Source organism: Stegodyphus dumicola, chromosome 3 (assembly GCF_044657685.1).
Source record: "Stegodyphus dumicola isolate Sdum_Otavi_A_Nest chromosome 3, ASM4465768v1".
In the NCBI taxonomy this organism is placed as follows: Eukaryota; Metazoa; Arthropoda; class Arachnida; order Araneae; family Eresidae; genus Stegodyphus; species Stegodyphus dumicola.
The window spans coordinates 252,317,229-252,341,036 of record NC_140770.1 but is presented as its reverse complement, the minus strand read 5'-3'; the positions used below and the strand labels follow the sequence as shown (position 1 = coordinate 252,341,036).

Below are 23,808 nucleotides of genomic sequence, written 5' to 3'. Positions count from 1 at the left end.
TTTAAATTAGTATTTTAGATAGTAATTTCAACTTCTTCTTTAAAATTTTTGCTAAGAAAGATCTTAGTTCGATAATAAGTTTTTCTAATACTTGCGAAATAGCTGCAAAGTAAGATAATAATAATTTATTTACTAAAGGAATATTGATTATATTATCTCCTAATAAATTTAGTAGAAGTATCAAAAAAGAGGGAACCCAATTTAAAATTTTTGCTAAGAAAAAATCTATAAATATTAAATATAAAAGTCTATAAATATTTTTTACTATCCATATCAACATGAACATCGAATATCTATAGAAACCTACTATTTTTCGTTTTCAGTAAATCATTTTAGATGTTCAAGATTTAATAGTTTAGGTCAACATTTAAGGTAGCTTAATCCAAACAACATTGTTTAATATCTTAGTTGCCTGGCTAATGTAAAATGTTTTGTCACAGAATCATTGGTCGAACTTCCACGTAAATGAGGTGAACCTATCTTTCGTTCGCTTTGCTCTAGCCAAAGAACCTCTATTCTATATTCTTTGCTGCAGCCATCTCTTATAGAAAAGTTGATTATTGCGCCACTATTGCTTTGGCGTCCTTGGAACTGGTAAATAACCGGAGGGTCGAAACAATGCCTGCTGCTTAGAAACCCCATATTGCGCTGCAATACAGAAGTGCACTTCATTTTAGATATTCAAGATTTATACTGCAATACAGAAGCCTTCAGAACTAATCTGTGAATTTATTTTCCGAGTACTCATGTTGCTTGATTAATAAGTTTTTCAGATGTATGAAATCCTTATGATATTTGCAACTTATGATGGGTTTATCAAGATATAACAGCTTGTTGCATGATGAGAAATACCTGTAAAAATTTTAAAAATATGGTACTTACATTCATTGTTTTTGCATTCTTGAAGCACCATATTCTGATTGTCTTATCTGAGGAACCTGTGATGAAGATATCTTTTTCACTGATTGTTTTACCATCTAATGAACTCTTATCGTCTGGGACGAAAACGAGAGGATAAACTGCTTTGGAGTGACCCTAAAGGGAAATAAAAAAGTATCATACATTTTAAAATGCCTTTCAATACTTCTCGTCTCATTCAAATGTGAATTTTAATTAATTTCCTAATAACTTTGTTTTAGATGGAAAAAGAAAAAAGAAAGTTATATCACACAGAAAAAAGATAATTATTAAAATGGTACACCAAAAAAAAAAAAAAAAAAAAAAAAAATTATTATAACAGAGAGTAAAGTTAGCAACGTTTTGTTCGCTATATCCGATCCAATATAAGAAAGGTATTATCTTCCAAAAATATGTAAAATGAACAGATTAACATTATTACATCTACCAAAAGAAGTCAATAATAAACCTAATTTACAAAAAATCCGATGAAGATATAATTACAATTATTGTTACGAGAAGTTATTAATTTTCATGTTCGTTTTTTTTTTTTTCTCGAGACTTTGCACAGTGTCTAGCAGATTCATTGCCTTTGTCTAACGCATTTGTCTGAAGCAATGGCAGATTACAGCCTCTCTAAATGGCGGAAAATTTCAGCAGTGCTTCTTCAACATCCTTATGTTCCATGTTTCTCAACAATTTCCTCCAAGAGTTTAAATTTCATGTATATGGTACCAGCTGTAGATTCGGACAAACTGTGTTTCTAACAGATATCGATTTCGTTGCATCCATTTTTTAATTCTGGAATAATGTTCATCTTATCTTCAGTGTGGAAGTGTATGGAAGGTTCATCTTATCTTCAGTGTCATTTACAACTTATCGTGTTGATGAATTTTTTATTCAGAAGCAGAGTCAAAGAATATGTAAAAGATTAACTCTTGCAGAAAAAATTAAACCGGAAGATTATTTCGTCTCCTTGTCTATTCGTGTTTTATCTAATATTCAGTGAGAACACAATCATTTCCCCAGATAGGTATGCTGCAATGCGAAGATTCAATAGTATTCATAAGTAATATCCTATGTCTTGAAAAAGACATAAAGAATGCAAAATTCCTATTCATAGGATAGAACCTGGGTAAAATTTATACTCATACAAAGCAAATCAATAACGATTAAAAATTTCAATTTTTCAAAGACGAAGAAACCTGAGGAGATTCACCAGTTTCAGTTTCCCCTAATACTGAAAATTTTAAAATGTCCATCATAGTATAGGCTTAAATAGAGCTCTGTCTGTCTCACCAATTCAACAAGTTCGAATGGAATTAGAGAACCTATTCACGTTTCCTGATTCAATGATCCTGTACACTATATGGTGTTATAAGATATACTTTTTATATCCTTGCCCCCAAGAGATCGGTGCTACACCTTAATAATCTTTGTTAAAACACAAAGAAAAGTGGGGGTGAAGAAGATAAAAGAAAAATAACGTAAAGAAATTTTACTAACGGAATGTGGATCCTAATATTCTAAACATTGATGATTATAAAAATTAGTAATTTCTTCGTTGAAACCTCCAAAATTCTGGGAAAAGTGTAAAAAATGAAAAAAAAAAAAAAAAAAAAAAAAAAACGTTTTTATTAAAGATATGCATACAGTTCGTTATATCCGAATTTTATACTCTTGGAAGTTCGCTATAGTGGTAAACAATAGCATTAAGAATATGGGAAACTTGACGGGATCAAAAGGCTCATTCGTTATATTTAGGAGTTCATTATAAGCAGGATTCGTTTTATGCGGGTTTGGAAAGATGTAAAAAGTAGAAAACAGGCCAGAATATTATACTTATAAAATATTATAACTCTTTATATTACTGTTATTTTTATAACAATATAAGTAATGAATAACAGCATATAATTTTAAGTGATTGGATTTCTGAAGTTCAGAACCCTCATATATATTTTTACCAATCAGTCGGAAATTCACAAAACATAGATCAGTAAAGATTAGTAAAACCTAAGATAGTGTAAAACCAACATTTCATTATAGATTTTTAAGACTATGAATAACTTATTCAGACATTTCGGTAGTTAGAGATAAACCCGGGGTATGAGTTTTGATTACTTGAACATCATTGCAGCAAATTATAGAACTTTTGGGGCTACTAAAACTTTTGATTTGCCATTTTGTTAGCAGCTTCCGCACACGCAGCACACAAAGTTATCTGAAAAGCTTATTACATTATGGAAAAAGAATTCTGGCAGGAAATATTTACCTCAAAGACCTTTAAACAAGCTTCTTCTATTGGAGCATACTGATGGGTTTGAAGTGTCCATGCTCTGGCTTTATGATCAATCGAAGAAGAGAAAAGGAAGTCACCGGCACATAAAATTCGATTGACTCTTTGTTCATGTCCCTCATACACATAAAGGCACTCGTATTTTGTGAGACACCACTTTCGGATAGTGCAATCAGCAGATCCAGACAGAATGAACTTGTCATGGAAAGCGAGACATGTGACGTAGTCTAAATGTCCTTTCAACGTAGCTTTGCACTGAGTTGGGGAGGTATTGACACGCCACAGAAGGACTATCCGATCTTCTCCTCCAGTAGCCATCAAGAACTTCTCAGGTTCCATTACCATGCAATTTACACCTTTCTTGTGCCGAGTGAATTTCTCTAATATATAGCCCTTAGCAGCATTGGGATTGATATCTTTAGAAGTATCAAGTCCCATTTTTATCTTCAACTAATTATTATATTATTTTATTATTCTGTCTTTTTATTTTGTTTGATTTTTATATTATTTCATTTTAATTTTAACTATAGCATTATTTGATATTTATATTATTTCATTTTAATTTTAACTATAGCATTATTTGATATTTATATATATTTAAGAAAAGGTTTAGGTCCAGTATACAGGCATAGATATTTATTTAGAGAAAAGTTTAATTAAATCTTCAAAAATGCAGGTTCCTTTAATACCTTTAATCAGTTATGTTTTACTAATGTTTAAAAATAGATATATCTTAACAAACACAAAAACATTTATTATTTTTATCAGAATTCAGCGTTTTAGTCTCAAAATGCCTTGTAAGCTACAAAATACATGTTTTATAAGTAAGTAATAATTTCAAAATTTATTATTGAAACAGGTCATATTCAAAGGGTAACACTACGTTTTTGAAACAGGTCAATAATCAGAAGACACTATACTTAAGGTAGTACTCAGCTATTTAAAGATTATGAAAATATTCTTTTTAATATAACATACTTCCAAAAGGCCAAGATGGCAGGAGATTTATATATCTATAAAAATATTAATAAATTTATTGACTTCTGAATTTAAGAATTATTTCTTTCAGAAAAACATCAATTTTCTTTGTAACGATAGATTTCAAGTACGCCTCCGAACATATCCTTCCGAAACGTGTTTAATCTGAAATTAAAGTAAAATAATAGCAGTTATAGAAATAATAACAACAATAATAATGAATGGAAGAAAAAAGCACTAGTTGTAAAGAGAATTTAGAAATAATACATGATAGAATTAAAATAAATATTTTGAAAATAAAGTCACCTTGATGGATTAAAAATTCATCAGAATTTGTATAACTTTAAGTTAAGAAAATAATAAACGATATTTTCTCATTCTAATAATTATTTTCAGTTTTGCTAATAGTTAAGCTTAATTTTAACACTCCCCTATCTTATCTTTGAATCTCGCCACATATAAACTCAGATGAGAAAATTATGCAAATTAAATCATTCACAAGAGAGTTTAAAAGCTCTCCAAAGTTAACTGCAAACCATGTCTTGTTGAGCGAGGGTTCGCTGTTCTTAATTGCCAGCAAATAGCGTATGCTGGGAAAGAGTTTGCTGGGTTTTTTTCTCCCCCTTTAATGGCGGGTCCTAGTCGTTTATAGACACTGGCCAATACTAAGGTCGGAAGCGACGGTTTCTTTATTATGGAGGCACTTAATAAGCGGGAAAGTTCATAGTTGCCTTCCTTGAACGAACGGACAAATTACATGCATAATTTCTCTGGGATTCGAACCCGTGCCCTTCGGTGAGGCAGTCAAAGTCACTAACCACTTTCCCGTCTAGGCGGCGTTTCCTACCGGTATCCAGCCGCATTTGAAAGGTTGTCATCCGAAGCTGGTGAGTGAGTAGTTGAAAAGTTAAAAAGAAGAACCTGATGTCTTGTTTCAGATTTGATTCTAATATTCATACGTTTCAAGGCAAATTCCCTGATTGTTACTCATTATTATCGATATCAGCATTTTATCTGGTATCGAAAGTTTTTGTAAATTCTTGCTTTAATTGTAATCCATCGATCGAGGACAAATAAAATTTGCTGTATTTTAATCTGTTCTTGTGCAAGATGATTGTAATCCAGGGGCCAACTCGCGATCATTTAGAAAGTAACTCTTAGCGAAATACCATCAGGCTAACTTATTTAGGATACATTTCACTGTTTATTAGTCTTACTAAAATAGAATTACATTATTTAAAAATCTAAATATTTTTCCAATAAGAATTTATTGATAAGCAGCTCATTTTCACGTTCTCACGCGTTTTATATCCCGCATTATGTTTTTACAGCTTTTGTGTGAAACATAACTTGTGATATGTCTAAACATGCACAAAACTGTCAGTTCGTTACAGCTTTGTTTCCCCGTAAGCTACGAAATTTGAATGAGCAGCCATCATGGGGTTTTCGTGGCTTCCCTTGTATGTAATATACATCAGACAACAACAACAACCAAAAAAAAAAAAAAAAAAAACCTATCAGCTTTATATGGAACTATTTCATATCACCATTATATAATAAAACCATATGTGCATTCTTTCGTTTCAAAGATGCAGCCAAAACTCAGTAGTTAGGAAAAGTAATATTAGTGGTTTAGAAATTAGGTTCAAGTGATTAAAAAAATTGTCATAATTTTCTACAGGTTAGTGCATTGCATCAGAAGAAAGTGATCAAATTTGCAGATATTAGAAAAAAAGAAGCTTAACATATGTGTAAATAAAATATCAATCTTTACTGAAAATAAAAAGTTTAGACAAGAAATCATGAATACGGGTAGCGGAGAAATATCTTGCCTAATCAATCAACGATACGAGAATTTAAATAAAATAGAAACTACTCTAATCTGTCAATAATAGACCTCATATGTAAATATCTTCCAGAATATTGGGTAGAAAACTTCATAAAATAGATATCTGTAATTGAGTTGTGAGAAGGAAGCCAATGTGAACTTCATCCCAGTAAACAGTAATTACTTTAGCTTGGATCAAAGCTCAGAAGGCATTGACTAGTGATTAGCGGATGGCTGTTGTGTGATCGAATGGTTCTAAACTTTTTCTGTATTCAAATGACTCAAGAAGCAAAAGGGCTGTAAAAGCATTCTACATTATTCCACAGGGGACTTGAAGAAACATCCAGATCTCTTTGAAATAACTTTTAATGAAAGAAGTTAATCTCTATTCCTGTATGATAAATTTAATAGTTGTGAATTAGGCTCATTAATGAAGGAAGACCAAACACTGAATCAGCATGCTTACGTAGAAATTTTAAGCAGTCATGTGACTGCCTTCGTCCGATATCTGAAAGGTTTTCGTACAACAAAATATGCGGTTTACCAGATTTATGATTAAGGTTTAGAGTAAAAGTGTGATAGACTAGAATGAAGAGTATGATAGAACACTGGAGACAAAGGAACTAAACAGCTAAACAGCCTGATTTAAAACCCCATGGAGACTACATGTACAGGGTTACCAGTAAATGTACTGGATTGCCAGGATTACAGGAAGTATTTATAATTATCAGATTTCTTACAATCTTACTTCTGGTTGTTCTAACTTATCAAGGTTTTTCTAGAGTTAATGTTTCTACGGGAGTTAATGATAATTCAAGGTATCTAAATAGTTGGTCTAGGGATAGTTGGTCTTCAACAAGTACTAAACGAGGCATTCTTCCAGTGTTTCAGGAATTGTAGGAGCGCTGAAGCGAATGTTGGGTTTCGATGGAATTTACTTTGGAAATGACTTGGTGATAATTCTTCACATTTCAAACAACTGTTTGACAAGAATTTTCCACTAACACGGGAGCGCTACAAATTAAAACATCAAGTGCATTCTAAAACTACTAAGCTGAAGTTTAAGAAACTAAGAACTCAAAATTTTATTTACGAATAAGTGTCAGTATAGAAACACGCCCGGAATATTTGGATGTCTATGAAATATGTAGAACACAAATGTAAGGCTTCAAGCATTAAATGAAAGCTGTTATTTCTATTGCATTACAAAATTCGTTTTATTTAGAGATAAAAAATCTGGAAATGTATAAAAGTACAAGAACATTTATTACGATTTTAAGTCTGATGACTTTTGGTCGCATACGCTTTTCAGAGTTAAATTATATGATAAAAAAACATTCCAGTATCAAAGAAAGTAGATACAGAAAATGGCTTTGTAGATACATAAAGTAGATACAAAAAATGGATAAGTATTTTAGCAGAGATCTTTCAAAAGTGAAATGGAAATGAATGATCCTACCAATAGCCATATGGTTAAGCCTCTGAATACCGGTAGTTCTGCCTGATTTGAGCTCGAACCCAGGAGAACGGAATGGATGCATTTTTTTCGTGGTTTTCTCCATATGTAATGTGAATACGTTCTAGTTTCTCACTGAAAGTCTCCACGAAGACATCTTAAATAGATAGCCCTAGTGATTTTGCCTTAATTTAAATAACCTAACAAAACAACTAACAATACGTAAAACTGAAGTCGTATCCAAATCGTATACGGAAATGCCAAAATTGACTTGACGGAATAGTGGGAAAAAAACCCTAAATTTTATGCTTTGTAGGAATGTAACACATGTGTTATGTATTTATTGAGGGCAACAAATTGGTTTAAAATATACCTTTAATGTTCAGTTCATTGACGCCATGTCGTATAAATTTGCTGTTACTTTGGAAATGCAAAATTCCTAGGGTAGGTCTCGATGGCTGGAGACAATTTAAGTTAGCGGCAGAATACTGAAAGGAACAGAGGGTAGGACTAGAGGCCTTACTGATAGAGTGGCTCAAACAATTAAACAAATCTCTGTGTGAGCAGGTGCAGGAAACGAAGAAATTTTTTTCCATGAAATCACTGTACTTTTTACTAACTAAGCACAAAAACGTTTTCATATCGTTGAAGGACCGTTCCCATAAGAACTTTGATTACATCAGAAGTGAAACCAAGAGCATCTCTCATTTATACATTCTGTAAGCATGATCTCAGTTTACTTTCCGGCATCAGGAAAAAGAAATGTGGAGTCTGCGACGAAAACATAATACACCCTTCTTGACTTCTCTATCAGTCTGATAATACACTGAACTTGAAACGTGTACGGCTTTGCCAAATATCATTACTTCCAAGCAGAGCAATCTTGACCCATAAATTACTGTATGTAAGTTGGCGATTTTATATTTTTATACTTGAATTCACGTATACAGGTAAGACTGTTATCAATTCTTTAAATGCTTGTTTTATTTTATCATGAATATAAGTCCGTTTTCTTTAATTTTATTTGTTTCAGAAAGAGATACGTACCTGATTTATGCACGTGGATCCTGCTGAAATAAAGTTTGTAATAATCTTAAGTTTTACTAACGTTTATTTTATTTTAAATATTTACTATCACTTCTTATTTTCTACTTCCAGCCAGAATCAAAAGCTTTAACTTATTTATGCAAATTTGTCTTGCGAACGCCAAGTACTTAAGTTGTGGCTTTTTGCCAAGCAAGAGAGAGAAAGGAGCTATTAGAAGCAGGCCGCTTGCCATAGTAGTTTTACTCGGTTGTTGGTTGCCTTCAAGGCCAGAGGTTTAATCCTCTTGATAATTTTAAACGTATCGTAGTGTTAGCAGTTCTATGTACTACATACGGCTTTTTGCTAATATACGGCCAATCTTGGAGTAGGTACTTGTTTGATTAATCCAAAGTTAAGTTTAGTTAGAGTTTAGTTAATATTTTTATATTCTTACGTTCAGACCACAAGTGGTTGGTCTCTGTATTCCGAAGTCCGGAAATCATTGTAAAAAGAGAAAAATAAAGGGTTTCGTATACCCTTCCTGTGTGTATTGTCTACTTCCAAAATTTATTGAACATAGCTTTAGTAAGCTCCCTGTTCCGAGTCAGGACATTTAATGTTCCCAAGGCAAGTAAGGAGAACCACAGAACCTGATAGTGGCGCCCGACGAAGAAGAATAACCGTGGCCGAGTTTCAAGAAGAACCTGTGCTGCCTGCAGAAGCGGCTCAGAATCCAGAAATGCCAGCTGCCGCCCTGGAAGGATTTGGTTACATCGTCCAGACCATGCGCACATCGATGAAACCAGTTCGAGAAGAAAAAACAGAACCACCAACGTTAAACCTTGACCACCTGCCTAAGGAAGAGCAACAAAAAATTCGACAAGTGGTAAGTGAATTTGCTTCGTTATTTAGTGATATTCCAGGATTTACTCAAGTTACTAACCATAGTATCGACACCGGAGATTCACTGCCAGTTCGCCACAAACCATACCGATATGATAAGAATAAAGAAAAAATTATAGAGTGGCACATTAGAGATTTTTATGTTACGTAAAAAGATCATAACGCCCATCTCAAGTAGTTATGCTAGCCCGGTTGTGTTATGTAAGAAAAATAATGATTATCCGGTAACACATCCAAAAAGGTGGCGTTTTGCAATTGACTATCGTAAATTAAACTCCATGACTAAATATCCGGTATATCCGTTACCTATTATCGAAGAAATTCTAAGGAACATAACTTCTACCAAATACATGACTACTTTAGACTTAACGACTGGTTATTTTCAAATAGGGGTTAGACAGGAAGATGTGCCTAAGACTGCTTTTATAACCAAGTCTGGCACTTATGCATTCCTGCGTATGCCGTTTGGCCTTTCAGGGGCACGGCAACATTTCAGCGATGTATGGACATTGTGCTAAGGCCTGTTCTTGGAAAGTCCACATTTATCTAGTTAGACGATATCATTATTACTAGTGATAATCTGGACCAACATGTACAGGATTTAAGACAGGAGTTTTCATTATTAAATGAGGCCGGTCTAAAAGTTAATGTCGAAAAGTGCAAATTTGCAGCCTCTGAATTAAAATACTTAGGTTACAAAATATCTCAGAAAGGAATCGAGACAGACGAATCAAAAATAATCGCTGTGCAAAAGTATCCGACGCCAAATACGGCGAAGAAGCTCTCTTCTTTTCTAAGACTTTGTTCATATTATAGGTCCTTTATAAAAGATTTTGCAGCTATTGCTGAAACATTGTTAAAATTAAAAAGGAAAAAGGTAAGATTCTCGTGGACGGCCGAAGCCAATAGTGCTTTCGAAAAATTAAAGCAAGCATTAACGCAAGCCCCTGTTTCGAGATTTCCTGAAAATGATGAGAATTTAGAAATTTCAGCGGATACTTCGGATTATGCGGTAGGAGCGGTACTTTCGCAAAATCAGCAGCTCGTGGCATTTTTTAGTCGAACTTTAAATCAAACACAAAGAAATTATTCCGCGACTGAGAGAGAGGTACTTGCAGTTCTGTTAGCAGTGCAAAAGTTCCGAGTCTATTTTGGAAGGGCGCCAGTAACAGTGTTTTCTGATCATGCGGCGGTAACTAGATTATACTCAGGGAAAAACTTATCCCCAAGGTTAATAAGATGGGCACTCAAGTTACAAGAGTATAATCTGGTAATCAAGCACACCCCCGGACAGGAAAATATTGTAGCAGATGCCCTATCCAGAATAAAAATAGATGAAGAAGGTAATACTGTAAAGGTGGCAATGCTCACAGCATGTACGATAAATTCCCGAGAAACTGTAATAACCGAACTGGGAAAGGATCCTGAAAATTTTAGCCACCAAGATATTGTGGCGATAAGAAATAGGGCGGCCCATTACGAACTAATAGATGGTTTATTATTTTATACAAAAACTACAAATTCCAACAACGAATTTCGACCTGTTATCCCAGTTAGTCTTAGATTAAATATACTGCGGGAGTTACACGACTGCCTTTTAGCTTCTCATGCTGGTATTCGAAAAATCATCCAACGCGTACGCGAAGCAGTTTATTTTCCTGAACTGCAAAAGTTAACAAGGGCGTATGTCCAGTCCTGCCCAACATGTCAAGCGGTTAATTATATTAACTTCCGCCCGGCCGGGTTTCTAAATAGCATTAAATCCGAATTTCCAAATGAAATAATTGGCATCGATTTATTGGGCCCTTTCCCAAAAAGTCAGTTAAATAAAAGTCGGTATCTCCTTGTTATGGTTGATCATTTTAGTAAGTGGACCGAAATTGTTCCCTTAAAACGAGCCTCCGCGAAATTAATTACTGATTCTATATTAAATAAATATATTTTAAAATACGGGGCGCCCCTTAAAGTTATATCGGATAATGGTCCTCAATTTGTAAGTAATATATTTGAAGACATGTGCCAAAAACTGGGCATACGTCATTTAAAAATGGTCCCGTATCGGTCGCAATCAAATATAGCGGAACGGGTCAATAGAAATATAGTGAAAATTATCCGTAGTTATGTTAAAAATTTTCATAAAAGCTGGGATAACTATGTCAATGAATTAGCTTTCGCCCTTAGGACCGAAAAACATGATACAACGGGCAAAACTCCTGCTGAGTTATTTTTAGGCAGAAAGATTATAACGCCGTTAGATAAACTATTTTATGTGCAACAAAGAGCCCCAGAATTTAAAATGGGTGATATAGAAAAACTAATAAAAGAAGCAAAAAAGAACACTGAAGTAGCACAGAGAAAACAGAAACTTTATTATGATATGAAACGACGGGGAGTAACTTATAAAGTAGGAGATGAAGTGTTAAAAATTAAGCATTCACTTTCTTCAGCACCAGAAGATAAAACTGCCAAATTTTTTCCACGATTTGAAGGACCATATGTCATAGAAAAAATAACTCAGGCTGTAGTGGTGTTAAAAGCCAGGAATGGTGAAACATGCTCCGCAAACATTGACCAGATAAAACCATTCTATAATCGTAATAAAATGCAAATATTTAAAGATCTTTTGCAGGATCCGGCACGGCAGGCACTGCAGGCACAAGCTCCAGAGGTGGAACAACGACAATCACAAGGGGAAGCCATTAGGAGGCAGGAGCAATTGAAAAGAAAGTTTCCCCGTTGGAAAATTGAAGGTAACAAGAAAAAGAAGCCGTTCCACCGACCAGAAAAGAGAGAGCACGACCACCCCCAGAATGAAGAAGGGAGAAGTACGACGAATGCAAAGAGAGCCAGGAGAAATGACGGCAACTATAACCCGGCTCGAAAACGGAAGATCTACCCATCGGACAGGAGTCTACGCAGCAAATGTCGACGAATTGATGAAGGAACACCAGCTGCGGAGGCAAAGAAACAAGGAAAATTTGAACAGCCAGCAACGAGATCCAAGCAGGAACGAGAGAGAGTTGTCCCGGTTCCGCCAAGACCAGCTGCCATCAAAGGGCCGAGAACACAGGCAGAGGCTAAAAAGGTCTTCAAGGGTGACCAAACTGGAAGGAAAAGAAAGCTCATGGAGGAAGGAACTGAAGGGCGAACCCGCACAAGAAGGAAGATAAACCAAACCGTAGTCTTTGCTACCTTCCAGGACTGGGCAGAAAAAAGGATGTCTGAATATCACAAAGATAAATCTCTGGAAGGAACCAGATTTCAATTAAGAACTCCTGTTTAGATGCAGTACAGATGAAAAGTAATTGTCCATGGAGTTGATAATGTAAAAACGACTTTTTTTTTTTTAAATTTCTAGTTTCTAGTGAGAAATGTTTGTAAAAGATTGGCCTCGCGTTAGATTCTAGAGCTAAAAGTTTTCAACAAGGTCGTTTTAGACCTCAGTTTCAAGCTAATTAACTCTGGCGGGAAGTATGTAAGGATCTTAAGTTTTACTAACGTTTATTTTATTTTAAATCTTTACTATCACTTCTTATTTTCTACTTCCGGCCAGAATTAAAAGCTTTAACTTATTTATGCAAATTTGTCTTGCGAACGCCAAGTACTTAAGTTGTGGCTTTTTGCCAAGCAAGAGAGAGGAAGGAGTGATTAGGAGCAGGCCGCTTGCCATAACAGTTTTACTCGGTTGCTGGTTGCCTTCAAGGCCAGAGGTTTAATCCTCTTGATAATTTTAAACGTATCGTAGCGTTAACAGTTCTCTGTACTACATACGGCCTTTCTGTTAATATACGGCCAATCTTCAAGTAGACACTTGTTTATTAATCCAAAGTTAGTTTAGTTAGAATTTAGTTAATATTTTTATATTCTTACGTTCAGACCACAAGTGGTTGGTCTCTGTATTCCGAAGTCCGGAAATCATTGTAAAGAGAGAAAAATAAAGGGTTTCGTATACCCTTCCTATGTGTATTGTCTACTTCCCAAATTTATTGAACATAGCTTTAGTAAGCTCCCTGTTCCGAGTCAGGACATTTAATGTTCCCAAGGCAAGTAAGGAGGAACACAGAACCTGATAAGTTAAAAAGCCTAAAGAAGGAATAAAGGAGAATGGTCATCATTTTTGTCATCATCAGTCTAAATTTTGGAGTTACCTTACATTTTGGTCATAGATTAAAATTTAAAGCAGTCAGTTTTTTCTGCTTCGTGAATTGAATAATAAACAACTTAAAGATGGGAAGCAAATAATTTAATGTTTTAGTCAAAGAAGTAGGGAAAATTTCTCAAGTCAGAACTCGTCAAAAAGAAGAAGTCAGAACTCGTTACGTCGCCGTGAGACGTCATTCTTAGGTTATTGTTCTGAGATCCTGCGAATATGCTTAGTATTATTGCACTGTTATTGCTATTATATTTTCTTATTGTAGTGACATATACCGTATATAGTGTATTTTTAGTACAGAAAATAAGGTCGAAATTTATGGGTGCCTGTTATACTCCAGATATAAAAATGATAGATTTAAAAATCAGGAAAAGATGAGCATGAAAACATTATATTTCTACATGAACGTAAATGCTATTTCTGGAGATTCTGGCAATTTAATACGACCCAGCTCGCAATACTTTCCTCTAGGATAGGCCATTTCGTTACTCCTTTATGCAAAGCATACTTATTCTTTGGCATATTAATTATTGTGATTTCATTTTTCTTCTACTCACACGTGGAGCTTTCACCAACACCAAACATCCTTCCGCCAGCCCGATTTCCGTATTCTTTCGGCAACTGAATGGCTTTATATTTGAAACCAGCACTGTGTCTATTTCGTTTGGAAGGAGCCATATTTACTAGGAACACTAGATGAACTGTATTTCAACTAAAGCAAATACGATTTAATAAAGCCTTCGATGTTCACTTCAAAACCACGGCTTCAAATGATTACAGAAAAAGAAAACACTTGACTAATAATTCCGCTTATTCGTTCGAGTCGGAAGGGCATTCTTACCTCTAATTTCCTCAAAACCCTAGAATAACATTCTTGTTCACATCTGCATTGAATACAACTCACCATCTTTGCACAATTATTTACTCCCTCAAACATTGCTCCCCCCATACACATAGTGTTCCCCTTATCACTTGTCATTTCAGTGTATTATTGTTTGAAAGCCTGGGAAACATTTTCGAATGAATGACTTCAAAAGATTTAGCATTGCAAATGTTATCTTTCAGATTTCTAAATAAAGAAAAGGATACGCCTCATATGGCGAATGTACTTAAACATTAAAAAATCTAGTTTGAAATTATAGATGCATGTTATACCACGTGATGTACGATTTGGGTTTTTCTGTACCACAGAATACATATAGTCCATTCTGTTTAAATTGTCGAGAGAAATTTTATATAATAAAAAAGAAGTGATCGGAACATTAGGAAATGCACTATCCCCGGATCTGAACATTGTACCACTGTATAACAGGCTCGTTATGTTAATCGTTCATAATAAAAGAAATTTTAAAGAATTATATTAATTCGTTACAAACTGCGAAATATTTCTTAAGCCAAATATAATCTCAAAGAATAAATTTTCATTTGAACATAAACGAGAACTCCCAAAACAAATAATTTCATGAAGAATTATTTCTTACATAGAGTATTAGTTAATCATACCAAAGCATTACTGAAATGTCGGTCTAAGAACAATATTCTCAAGGAAGGCATTATAAACAAAGCTGGGATATATTTTACTTTGCATATGGAAAAAACTATGAAAATGATCATGCAACTACGTCGCTTGATCTCGAACTGTGAGTCAAGAGTACAGCTAACAAAGCTTTTTGATTTAACCACTCATATATGACAGGTTTTTTTAGCTGAGAACATTTTAAGATTTATCTAGATACTTAATCGTGAAGCTTCTAGCCAAAATCTTGCGTGTTTTAAGTTAATTGTCTGTTGAGCTTCAGATATTAAAAGTTGTATTTCTTATTGATGCCAAACACTAATAAGCAGAAGGACTTTCATTTCCATCGCCTTGTAAAAAAAGAATTTTATTATACATTAGTGTGCATAACAAAATTGAAAAAGCCAAATATAGCAATGATTTTTATGGAAACGCAACTGCGTGATATGCATTACGGATGAAAACTACATTTCACACGACTGGCTCTTTTAAATTCAAGTGTCAAATCCAGCTGCCTAAAACTCTCTAGTAGAAAGTTACTGCTAATTTAATATTTCAAAGTCCACAGCTACTAATTTTCATACAAGCCCAGAAAGTTAACAAAAATAGTATGACAAAAGAAATAATCAAATCGCACAATTATTCTTTTTGTTTTTTATGTGAATGAAGATAATGTACATTACATGCAATTTTTACATTATTTGCTCTTCAGGCAAAATTCCCCGAGTTGATTCAGCTCTCATAAATCAATAGATAATGATTCATTCAAAATTACATAGCAGTTATCACAAGAAATATAATCTATTCTTACCTGTTCCATTTCTGCTCACTGCATTCTGAGGACACTCTGCTTTCCTGTCTCCGACGTATTTGTTTGCCGGGAAAGGAATCGTATCGTTCTTCAGGTTTGTCACTATAGTAACATCACGAAAGGTCAGGCACGCGACAATTTTACATGGAAAGCTTTTACTGATGCGACTCCACTAAATTCTATATTTTATATTTATAGATAGCTAAAAAAGCATGAAGGAATTAGACAAATCTAGATCAGAGATGTTTATGTTTCTAGTGCTGGCTTGTCGTAAACCTTGAAAATTCTGAAACTGAGACTGTTGGAGTGCCCTATTAAATGAAACGGGAAAAAAAGGTCTTTTTACAGTCATTTATTGCAAAAATAATATTCAGTCGCATACGTTGATATGTATTACTCTGGATTATTCAAAACGACTAACCGGATTTGAGATGAGTTAACGTCGGATATATAATAAATAGTACATAGACTAATGCCCACCTCGGAGCGATACATTCATCGGATCAGAGCGACTAACGGAACCGCCTTCAAGCTGCTTGTCACTTGCCAACATGGGTGGCTTGATCTTGGTGGTAGAGTTAGACAATGCACATTGAGCATTATTCGGTAGTGGATACTCTGTCTTGAATCGACAATGCTCGTCATCTTGTCGGGACAGGGAGGAGTGAGGAGGAGATACAGTCGGTGATCGGGCTACTGAAGACTTGACATCGGATAATTACAAGCCTATGTTTTTTTTTTTTTTTTTTTTTTTTTTTTTTTTAATCCAATGGCGGGAGCTTGCCTATGCCGGCATTGGCCACTACTAAGGCCAGATGTGGTGATCTCTTTATTATGGAGGTCCCATCTTTGCCTTCTCCTATGAAGGGACAGACAATTTTTACATCCATGCCTTCTCCGGGATTCGAACCCAGGCCAATCGGTATCGCAGTCAGGCTCTCCTAAGCACTATACCGTCTGGGCGATATTCCTATGTTAGTGTAAAGAAATGCCCCCCCCTTTTTTTTTTTTTTTTTTTGCTTGATATGTAAGTAATTATCGTACCCAACAAGAGACTGAAAGATCAATGGTTCGAATCCTGGCGAAGGAATACTGATTTTTCGAGCTTTCTTGATAAGAAGAATCTAACACTGTCTACAGGGGCACCCAGACTAAAATGGGGTGAACAGTAATAAGTCAGTGCCGACTTGTTAGATTGAACCACGTGCCTTTCCTTGTCGCTCTTTAAATGGGGAGAATTAAAGAATTTATAGAATTTCCTAATACGTACTTTTGTGTCCTCCTAGTACTCTTGCGATATAAGTGGCTAGTATAAGTGAAGGAGCCATGGTTTGAATCTCGTCGAGGGCATAGTTAAATTTTTCATGCTTTTTGCTCCAAGTAAGGTAATAGTTTCTGCAATGTAAACCATACGATAAAAGAAAACTCCGAGTTTTAGAATACTAGTTGAATGCAATGTTTTTTTAATGGTGTGGTTTCCTTCGCACTGGAACCGTCTTCTGTAAACCCGATTACTTGGTATTCCACAGTTTGTGATTCACCTAAGAAAAACAAATCTTAAGCTACATGACTTTCTACTTTGGGTTATGGTTTACTAGTGTTCAAATTGCTAAAGCCACGAACCACTGGTAGTTTTTATCAGCGTGTATTCTAGATAGTTTAATAGGTTACAGCATCGTATTTTCGTGGTTTTCACCACATGTGAGATGAATACGGGACACTTCCTCCTGAAACGTCTTCCATGAAGCATTCTTACATGCCCTCGCACTCCTCGGCTTAATGAATTAACAAATCAACTAACCCTTTGGAATACATTTAATAAGTTGTGCTTTTTTATCGTTTTCCCACAAGCCCACATAAAAAAGAATATGACATCAGGCAGCAAAAACGAGGGAAAATAATGCAAACAACTTAATTATTGCTTTGCTTTGATTTTGCTTTTATAGTTGAAAAAAGTATTACTGAATAAATGTTAAATAAGTCTTTGAAAATTATTCGCTCATTTCCTGTATAATTTGTCACTTCGTATAATTGAATTTAAGAATTAAAGTCATTCGAAATCGGTGCTATTATTTTAAATAACGTTACATATCAAAATATTTAACAGTTCCAAAATACTAAATAATACGACTAAATCAAACTTCTGATTATATAAATTAATAACAAAAGAACAGATTCATTTTTAAATGAATATTTCGAAATTTCAAAACCGTTTTTCATACAGGCCGATTATTATCAGGAGACAATCCACATTTAAACATAAGTACGAAGTTTCACAGGTACTTGGCTAGCATATCCAGCTGGTAAGTGAAGGAGCCATGGTTTGAATCTCGTCGAGGGCATAGTTTTTCAACTGTTATGCATAGAATTTTCAACTGTTATGCGTTGAAAATTTTCAACTGTTATGCGTAGTAATTGGTAAAATCCAGCTGGTTTCGGCATTAATTTCATTTAATACACATATCAAGAGACCAGATGTATTCCTTGCTTTATGAGCAAATTATTCAGCCAGAATTAAAAAGTATTTTGCCAGATAATGAACACAAATACTTGTATCGTTGGCTCTTAAAAATGAAGGTCATCTTCGATATTTTGAAATGCATTAACTTTTATTTAAAATTACGAAGAACAAACGATAAATTTAATAATTTCTAAATTTCAGTTTGACATTAAGTCTCTTCATCTAACACAGACACTATATGGTCATTATCACAAATTATTGATTTGTGATAATGATGATTTTGATTTTTTGTAAATATTTTACATCTTCTTCTGCGTTAGTTTTACAATAATACAGTACATTATGCAGCATCTAATCCTTTAAAAAGTGCTAAATTTGCTAATTTTAAATGGCAGCATCAATAAATCTTATTTAAAATATTTTTTATGCCTAGGTACTCTTTTCAAAAAGCAAGGTTTTAGGAAATGCAAAACGTTACTATTGCATTGTAAAATGAAGAAGTAAGAACAAAAATTTCACAGAGCTTACATATGCTCACCCATATTTCTAATTTTCTTTATTCATCACTAGCGAAAGTCCCGATGCTAGTTAAGTTAGATTGATAGTAATGTATCAAACAACAGAGGAAACGATGCCGCTGTAATCCTTCTCTAATAACGATACAAAAAATATGATTCGTAGTGACACCTTTCTCAGTCTGATGCGATATAAAACTCACATAAAAAATTTCGATAGAAAAATAAACTAGTTCGCTCTCATTATATCAGCAACAGGCACGCTGTTTTTAATGATTTTCGTCTTTCTAATCAAACGGTGGTAAAAGCTCAAGTTCCATGCAATATTTTACTTATATTCAAATTTAGTCGATTAAATGTGGCAAAACATTTATCATAATTGATCAGAAATCAATAAAGCGAACAAACAAACACACAAACAGGCATTCTTCTTTATATATATAGATTTTGTTAAACTTAAAAATTTTTGAATAACAAACTCTACATTTTGAAAGCGAACAGTAGCAATACTTTTCGAAATACAGCACTTTTATCTCCAACGCGCTAGACTGTTGCCACTCGGAAAAATGAGTGCGAAAATTAGTGTTTTCAGAGTTTTTAATTAAGATCTCGGCTGATTAAAGTTCTAAGAAGATGAGAATAGTCAAAATGGCTTCCCACGAATTTTTGGATTCGGAAAATGTATTTAGTATTTAGTCAATGCTATTTTTATTTCATTGTAAAACTTCGATTTTTTTTATTAACAAACACTACGAAGCGAGCAGTGGCAACACTTCTAGAAATAAAGCAGATTTTTATCTGCAGCGTGCGAAACTCTTGCCACTCGGAAAAATGAGGGCGAAAATTAGCTTTTTCATAGTTTTTAATTAATATCTCTGATATTTTAATTAATTATCTAATATTTTTTTTCGTTGACATCGATATTTCTCAGAACCCAGAAAAGAATTGTAGAAAGTTTGGTGACAATAACTGTAGTAGTGAACTGTTTTAATTGGGAGCAAATAAACAAACAAACACACAGACATTCTCCTTTACACACATATATATACAGAGAGAGAGAATTTATGCTGAGCAAATTATTCACGATTTTCGTTTCACGTCCATTTCTGGAATCTTGCAAATATTCTCGATGAGTACGCGTGCGAATGAACACGCAATCGTGGAATGATTCAAGAAGACTCTGCAAAACGTTTTTATTAAACCTAGACACATAAAAATAGGCCTAGAAATAATTAAAGTGTTGAAAATTTTCAACTGTTATGCGTTGAGGCATGTCACGAGAAGAGCTCATTGGAACATTAGAAGAGAAAATCTCGTAGCAACACAGTCCACTGTTTTTAATAAACAACAAATATCGTGTTCATTAGATATGTTATATAGGGATACACTGATGACGTCAGAAAAGACAGCTTTACTGCCTCGGAATAGCATTGCGTGTCAGTAAATTACCATCACCAGCAGCACAAATTTTAGTATGCTGATCAGATAATTAGAACTCATCTTTTTATTTCTCTTGAACTGCTTTACGGCGTATGATAAGTGGCGAATTTAAATTAATTTAAAACTGTGATGTAGCCGTTCCTCAATAGACACTAATGCCGGCTAGCTTTAAAAGGATTTATTAACAGAGCGCAAAGAAACGGTTACAAGCAAAAGAAATATACATAAAAATGAAACATATACCAAATGGAACATCAAACATTGAGAATAACATAACATATTAAGCTTTCATCATGGCGGCTGGAGGTCGACTGACGTTTTTTCATATCGCCACGAGATGGCGTTTAAATAAAATAGTTCGGTTACAGTTCATGAGTTCATGGCGTGAATAAAATAGTTCGGTTACAGTTCATGAGTTCATGGCGTGAATAAAATAGTTCAATTACACTTAAATAGGTCTGTTACATCCTCCCCTTCTGACTTCGTAGACGTCTCGGCAAGAAGTCAGGAACTGACCTTTGTCTACTTTGTGCAGCGGGCGAAGAATCAGATGAATGGGCTCCAGTTTGACAAGCAGGAAATTTAGCGTCACCAGCACCTTGTGCAACAGGTGCAGATTCGGGTGGTATTACACGTTTCGGGCGTCCTCTTTTCTTTAAGGGAACCACTGGAGTTACACGAGCTGTGTTTTGAAACTTATTTCGATCTTGATATGGATTCAAGGCTGAAACATGATACTTGCCGAGAATTTTGTCTGGTTCATGAGGATCGGCAATATCATAAGTGGTTGGAGATCTTGTAGTCACTATCACATAAGGACCATCTCTCTTGGGCATGAATTTAGCAGTTTTCTTCAGTGCACCTTTGCTGATTGGATGGAGGGTGACCCAAACTTTATCTCCAGGAACGAATTTCGGTGTTTCTCTTCGTTTTCTGTCAGCATAACATTTCTGTTTATCTTGATGCAATTCGACTCTTTCTCGTACCTGTTGTACATTTCTTGCAAAACGTTTCAAATATGGAGTAATTTCGGAAACAAAATTATCGTTCTCAATTACGGCTTTTATATCATGCTTTACATCATCTAAGGTTCGTAACTCTCGTGCAAATTGAAGAAAAGAAGCAGAATGTCCAGTTGAATCACATTTGGCTGTATTCAAAGCAAGCCTTATTAATGGCAGTTTATCCTTCCATGACTGATGGTCGTTACCAACAAGTATTGCTAAACGTGGTTTCAGATCTCTATTCTTCCTTTCAACTGGGTTAGATTGTGGGTGATAGACAAGAGTAAGACTTTGATCAATGTTCAAGATATAGCATAGTTGTTGCATAACAGCACTAGTAAACTGGGTACCATTATCACTTATTATTTTCCTGGGTAACCCAAATCGAAGGGCGACTTCCTCCAAAATAATAGTGGCACATTCTCTGGCCGTGGCTTCCTTTAAAGCAAATAGTTCTGTCCACTTCGTAGCACAGTCCTGCACAATAAAAATCCATTTTTCACCAGACGGTGTTTCAGGAAGGGGACCGAAAAGATCAATTGACAAGGTTTCAAAACGTTGAGCATAGACTGGAATTTGAAGTAAGCCAGATGGCTTTTGATTAGTGGTTTCTCCCCCTACTTTGAAGACAGTGTGATATTTGTTAAGCAATGCATCAGTTGCAAGCCGTTGGGCTGTAGTTAATTGTTGTCCTTCGTTTTCTCGTAGTTGGCAGTTGTTTACAACAACTGGGGTTTCTTCCAGTACTTGGGATTGATGAGGTTTCACGAAGCTATATTTTCTTCGAGGTCCATCAGAAAAGTTCCACCTATTTTCAGCAAGATTTAAAACAATTTTAGCTTTTTGAAGAAAGTCAGTTCCTAACAGAGTCGAGTTATTTTTGGCATCAGGCAACACAAGGAGCGGAGTTTTGAACTCTCTGCCTTCGAGAAGAATGATTTGTTCGGTGCGAAGTATCTCTTTTTCAGATACCAAACCATCAGCGAAAGACACCTGTAGTGTTATCTTTTCAAATACTGCATCTTGTTTTTGCAGAATATGATAGAGGGATTCACTTGCAATTGAGTGACTAGCACCAGTGTCGGCGAAAGCTGTACCGGAAACACCACCAATACTAATTGGAAATACAGCAGTCCGAGTGGAAGATAAACAGGATCGGATTTGGATAGTGCCAAAATTTGATGAATTTGAAGTCTTTGGGGGGTTACAATCTGGACATTTAGACTTGATAAAACCAGTTTTTCCGCACCCATAGCATGTTAAAGGAGGTCGCTTTTCCTCTGTTTGTTGCTGAACACGATTTGAAAAGGTTTTATGAGTTCCCTGTATGTCACTTGTTCGATTTTCTACTTTGTGTTTGGATGGATTAGTCGGTTTGTAAGAATAGTTCCGACTGCCAGGAAGTTGAGTTTTATAGTTCGTATTTTTAACACGTACAGCTTCATAATCATCCAATTTCTGTACTAATTCATATGAACTCTTTATTTTTCCCCAAGTATCAATAAAATGCTCCTTAACGTCACTACTGACTCTTCTTTTAAGCTGATCCGTCAGGATTAAGTCTTTGAGTGATTCAAAGTCTGTAACATCGAGACTATGGAGCCACTCTTCGAGATAATTGTTTAATTCGTAAGTAAAATCTTTCCATAAAGACCCAGGGTGTTTTTGGTGTGTATTAAGTTTAATTCGAAATGATTCAGCATTTAATTTGAATCTTTGTAGCAGAATCTTCTTGATGTAAGAATAATCTTCTAATTTGTCTTTTGGTTCTCTTAAAATAATTTGCGAAATATGTATAGGCAGAAGAGGTAGGAGATGAGTGATGTAATCTATTTGTTTTATATTAACTTTCTCACATTGTCTTTCAAAAATTTGCAGGTAGGTTGCAATGTCAGAAGTTCCTGTAAATTTAGGGATTAGGTGTTGAATATTTGTTCCAATAGCTGCATTTGAAGCAAAGGTGGCATAGTTAGGGTTTGAGCTAGCAGCTGCCAGGTTTAATTTTAAACGTTCCAATTCTAATAAAAGTTCTTGTTCTTTTCTTTGACGTGTCTCCAGATCGTTGCTTTCACGTTGTTTTTGTTGTCTAGTTTCGATTAAAGTTTCCAGAAGATTCCTGGTAAAAGCCTCATCATAAGTGTCAGAATTGACAATAAGATCTTTAAGATCTATTACTCGCATAGTGTCGTTTACAGTGAAACCCAGTTCTGCAGCGAGAGTTTTTAAATCCTCTTTTCGTGCTTTGGCAAGGTAAGCCATAATTATATGAGAGGTCAGGGGGGAGGGAAAAGATGAAGTTGAATTTGTTGTTATTTCGATTTTATTCACAATACAGTATTTTAGAATTAATAATTATACCTTTAAGTAAAATGTATATACCCCTATTAAACAGCATGTATGAATGTAAACAATGTTACTCGTACATTTACATACCACTATTAAACAGTATTTATAAATGTAAACAATAATAGTCACAAAGTTTATTATTTCGAAGTCGTAAAAATATCATAAAATGCCCTCATAA

At 34.7% G+C, this 23,808-nt stretch overlaps 1 protein-coding gene across 3 annotated transcripts in view; it reads right to left on the bottom strand.

The window, feature by feature from the left end:
- LOC118201233 (uncharacterized) overlaps positions 1-23,808 on the bottom strand; it is a 75,727-nt gene that overhangs the window by 37,668 nt on the left and 14,251 nt on the right. The window contains exons 1-3 of one of the 3 annotated variants that reach the window (XM_035373292.2): positions 15,865-15,991; positions 3,170-4,336; positions 883-1,035 (exon numbers count right to left, since the gene is read on the bottom strand). In XM_035373292.2, coding sequence (XP_035229183.1) covers positions 883-1,035; positions 3,170-3,631 — 615 coding nt within the window. In that variant the 5' untranslated portion in view covers positions 3,632-4,336; positions 15,865-15,991. Of the gene's footprint in view, positions 1-882; positions 1,036-3,169; positions 4,337-15,864; positions 15,992-23,808 lie in introns of those variants that run through there. The other 2 variants (XM_085814050.1, XM_085814051.1) reach the window with 2 other exon arrangements.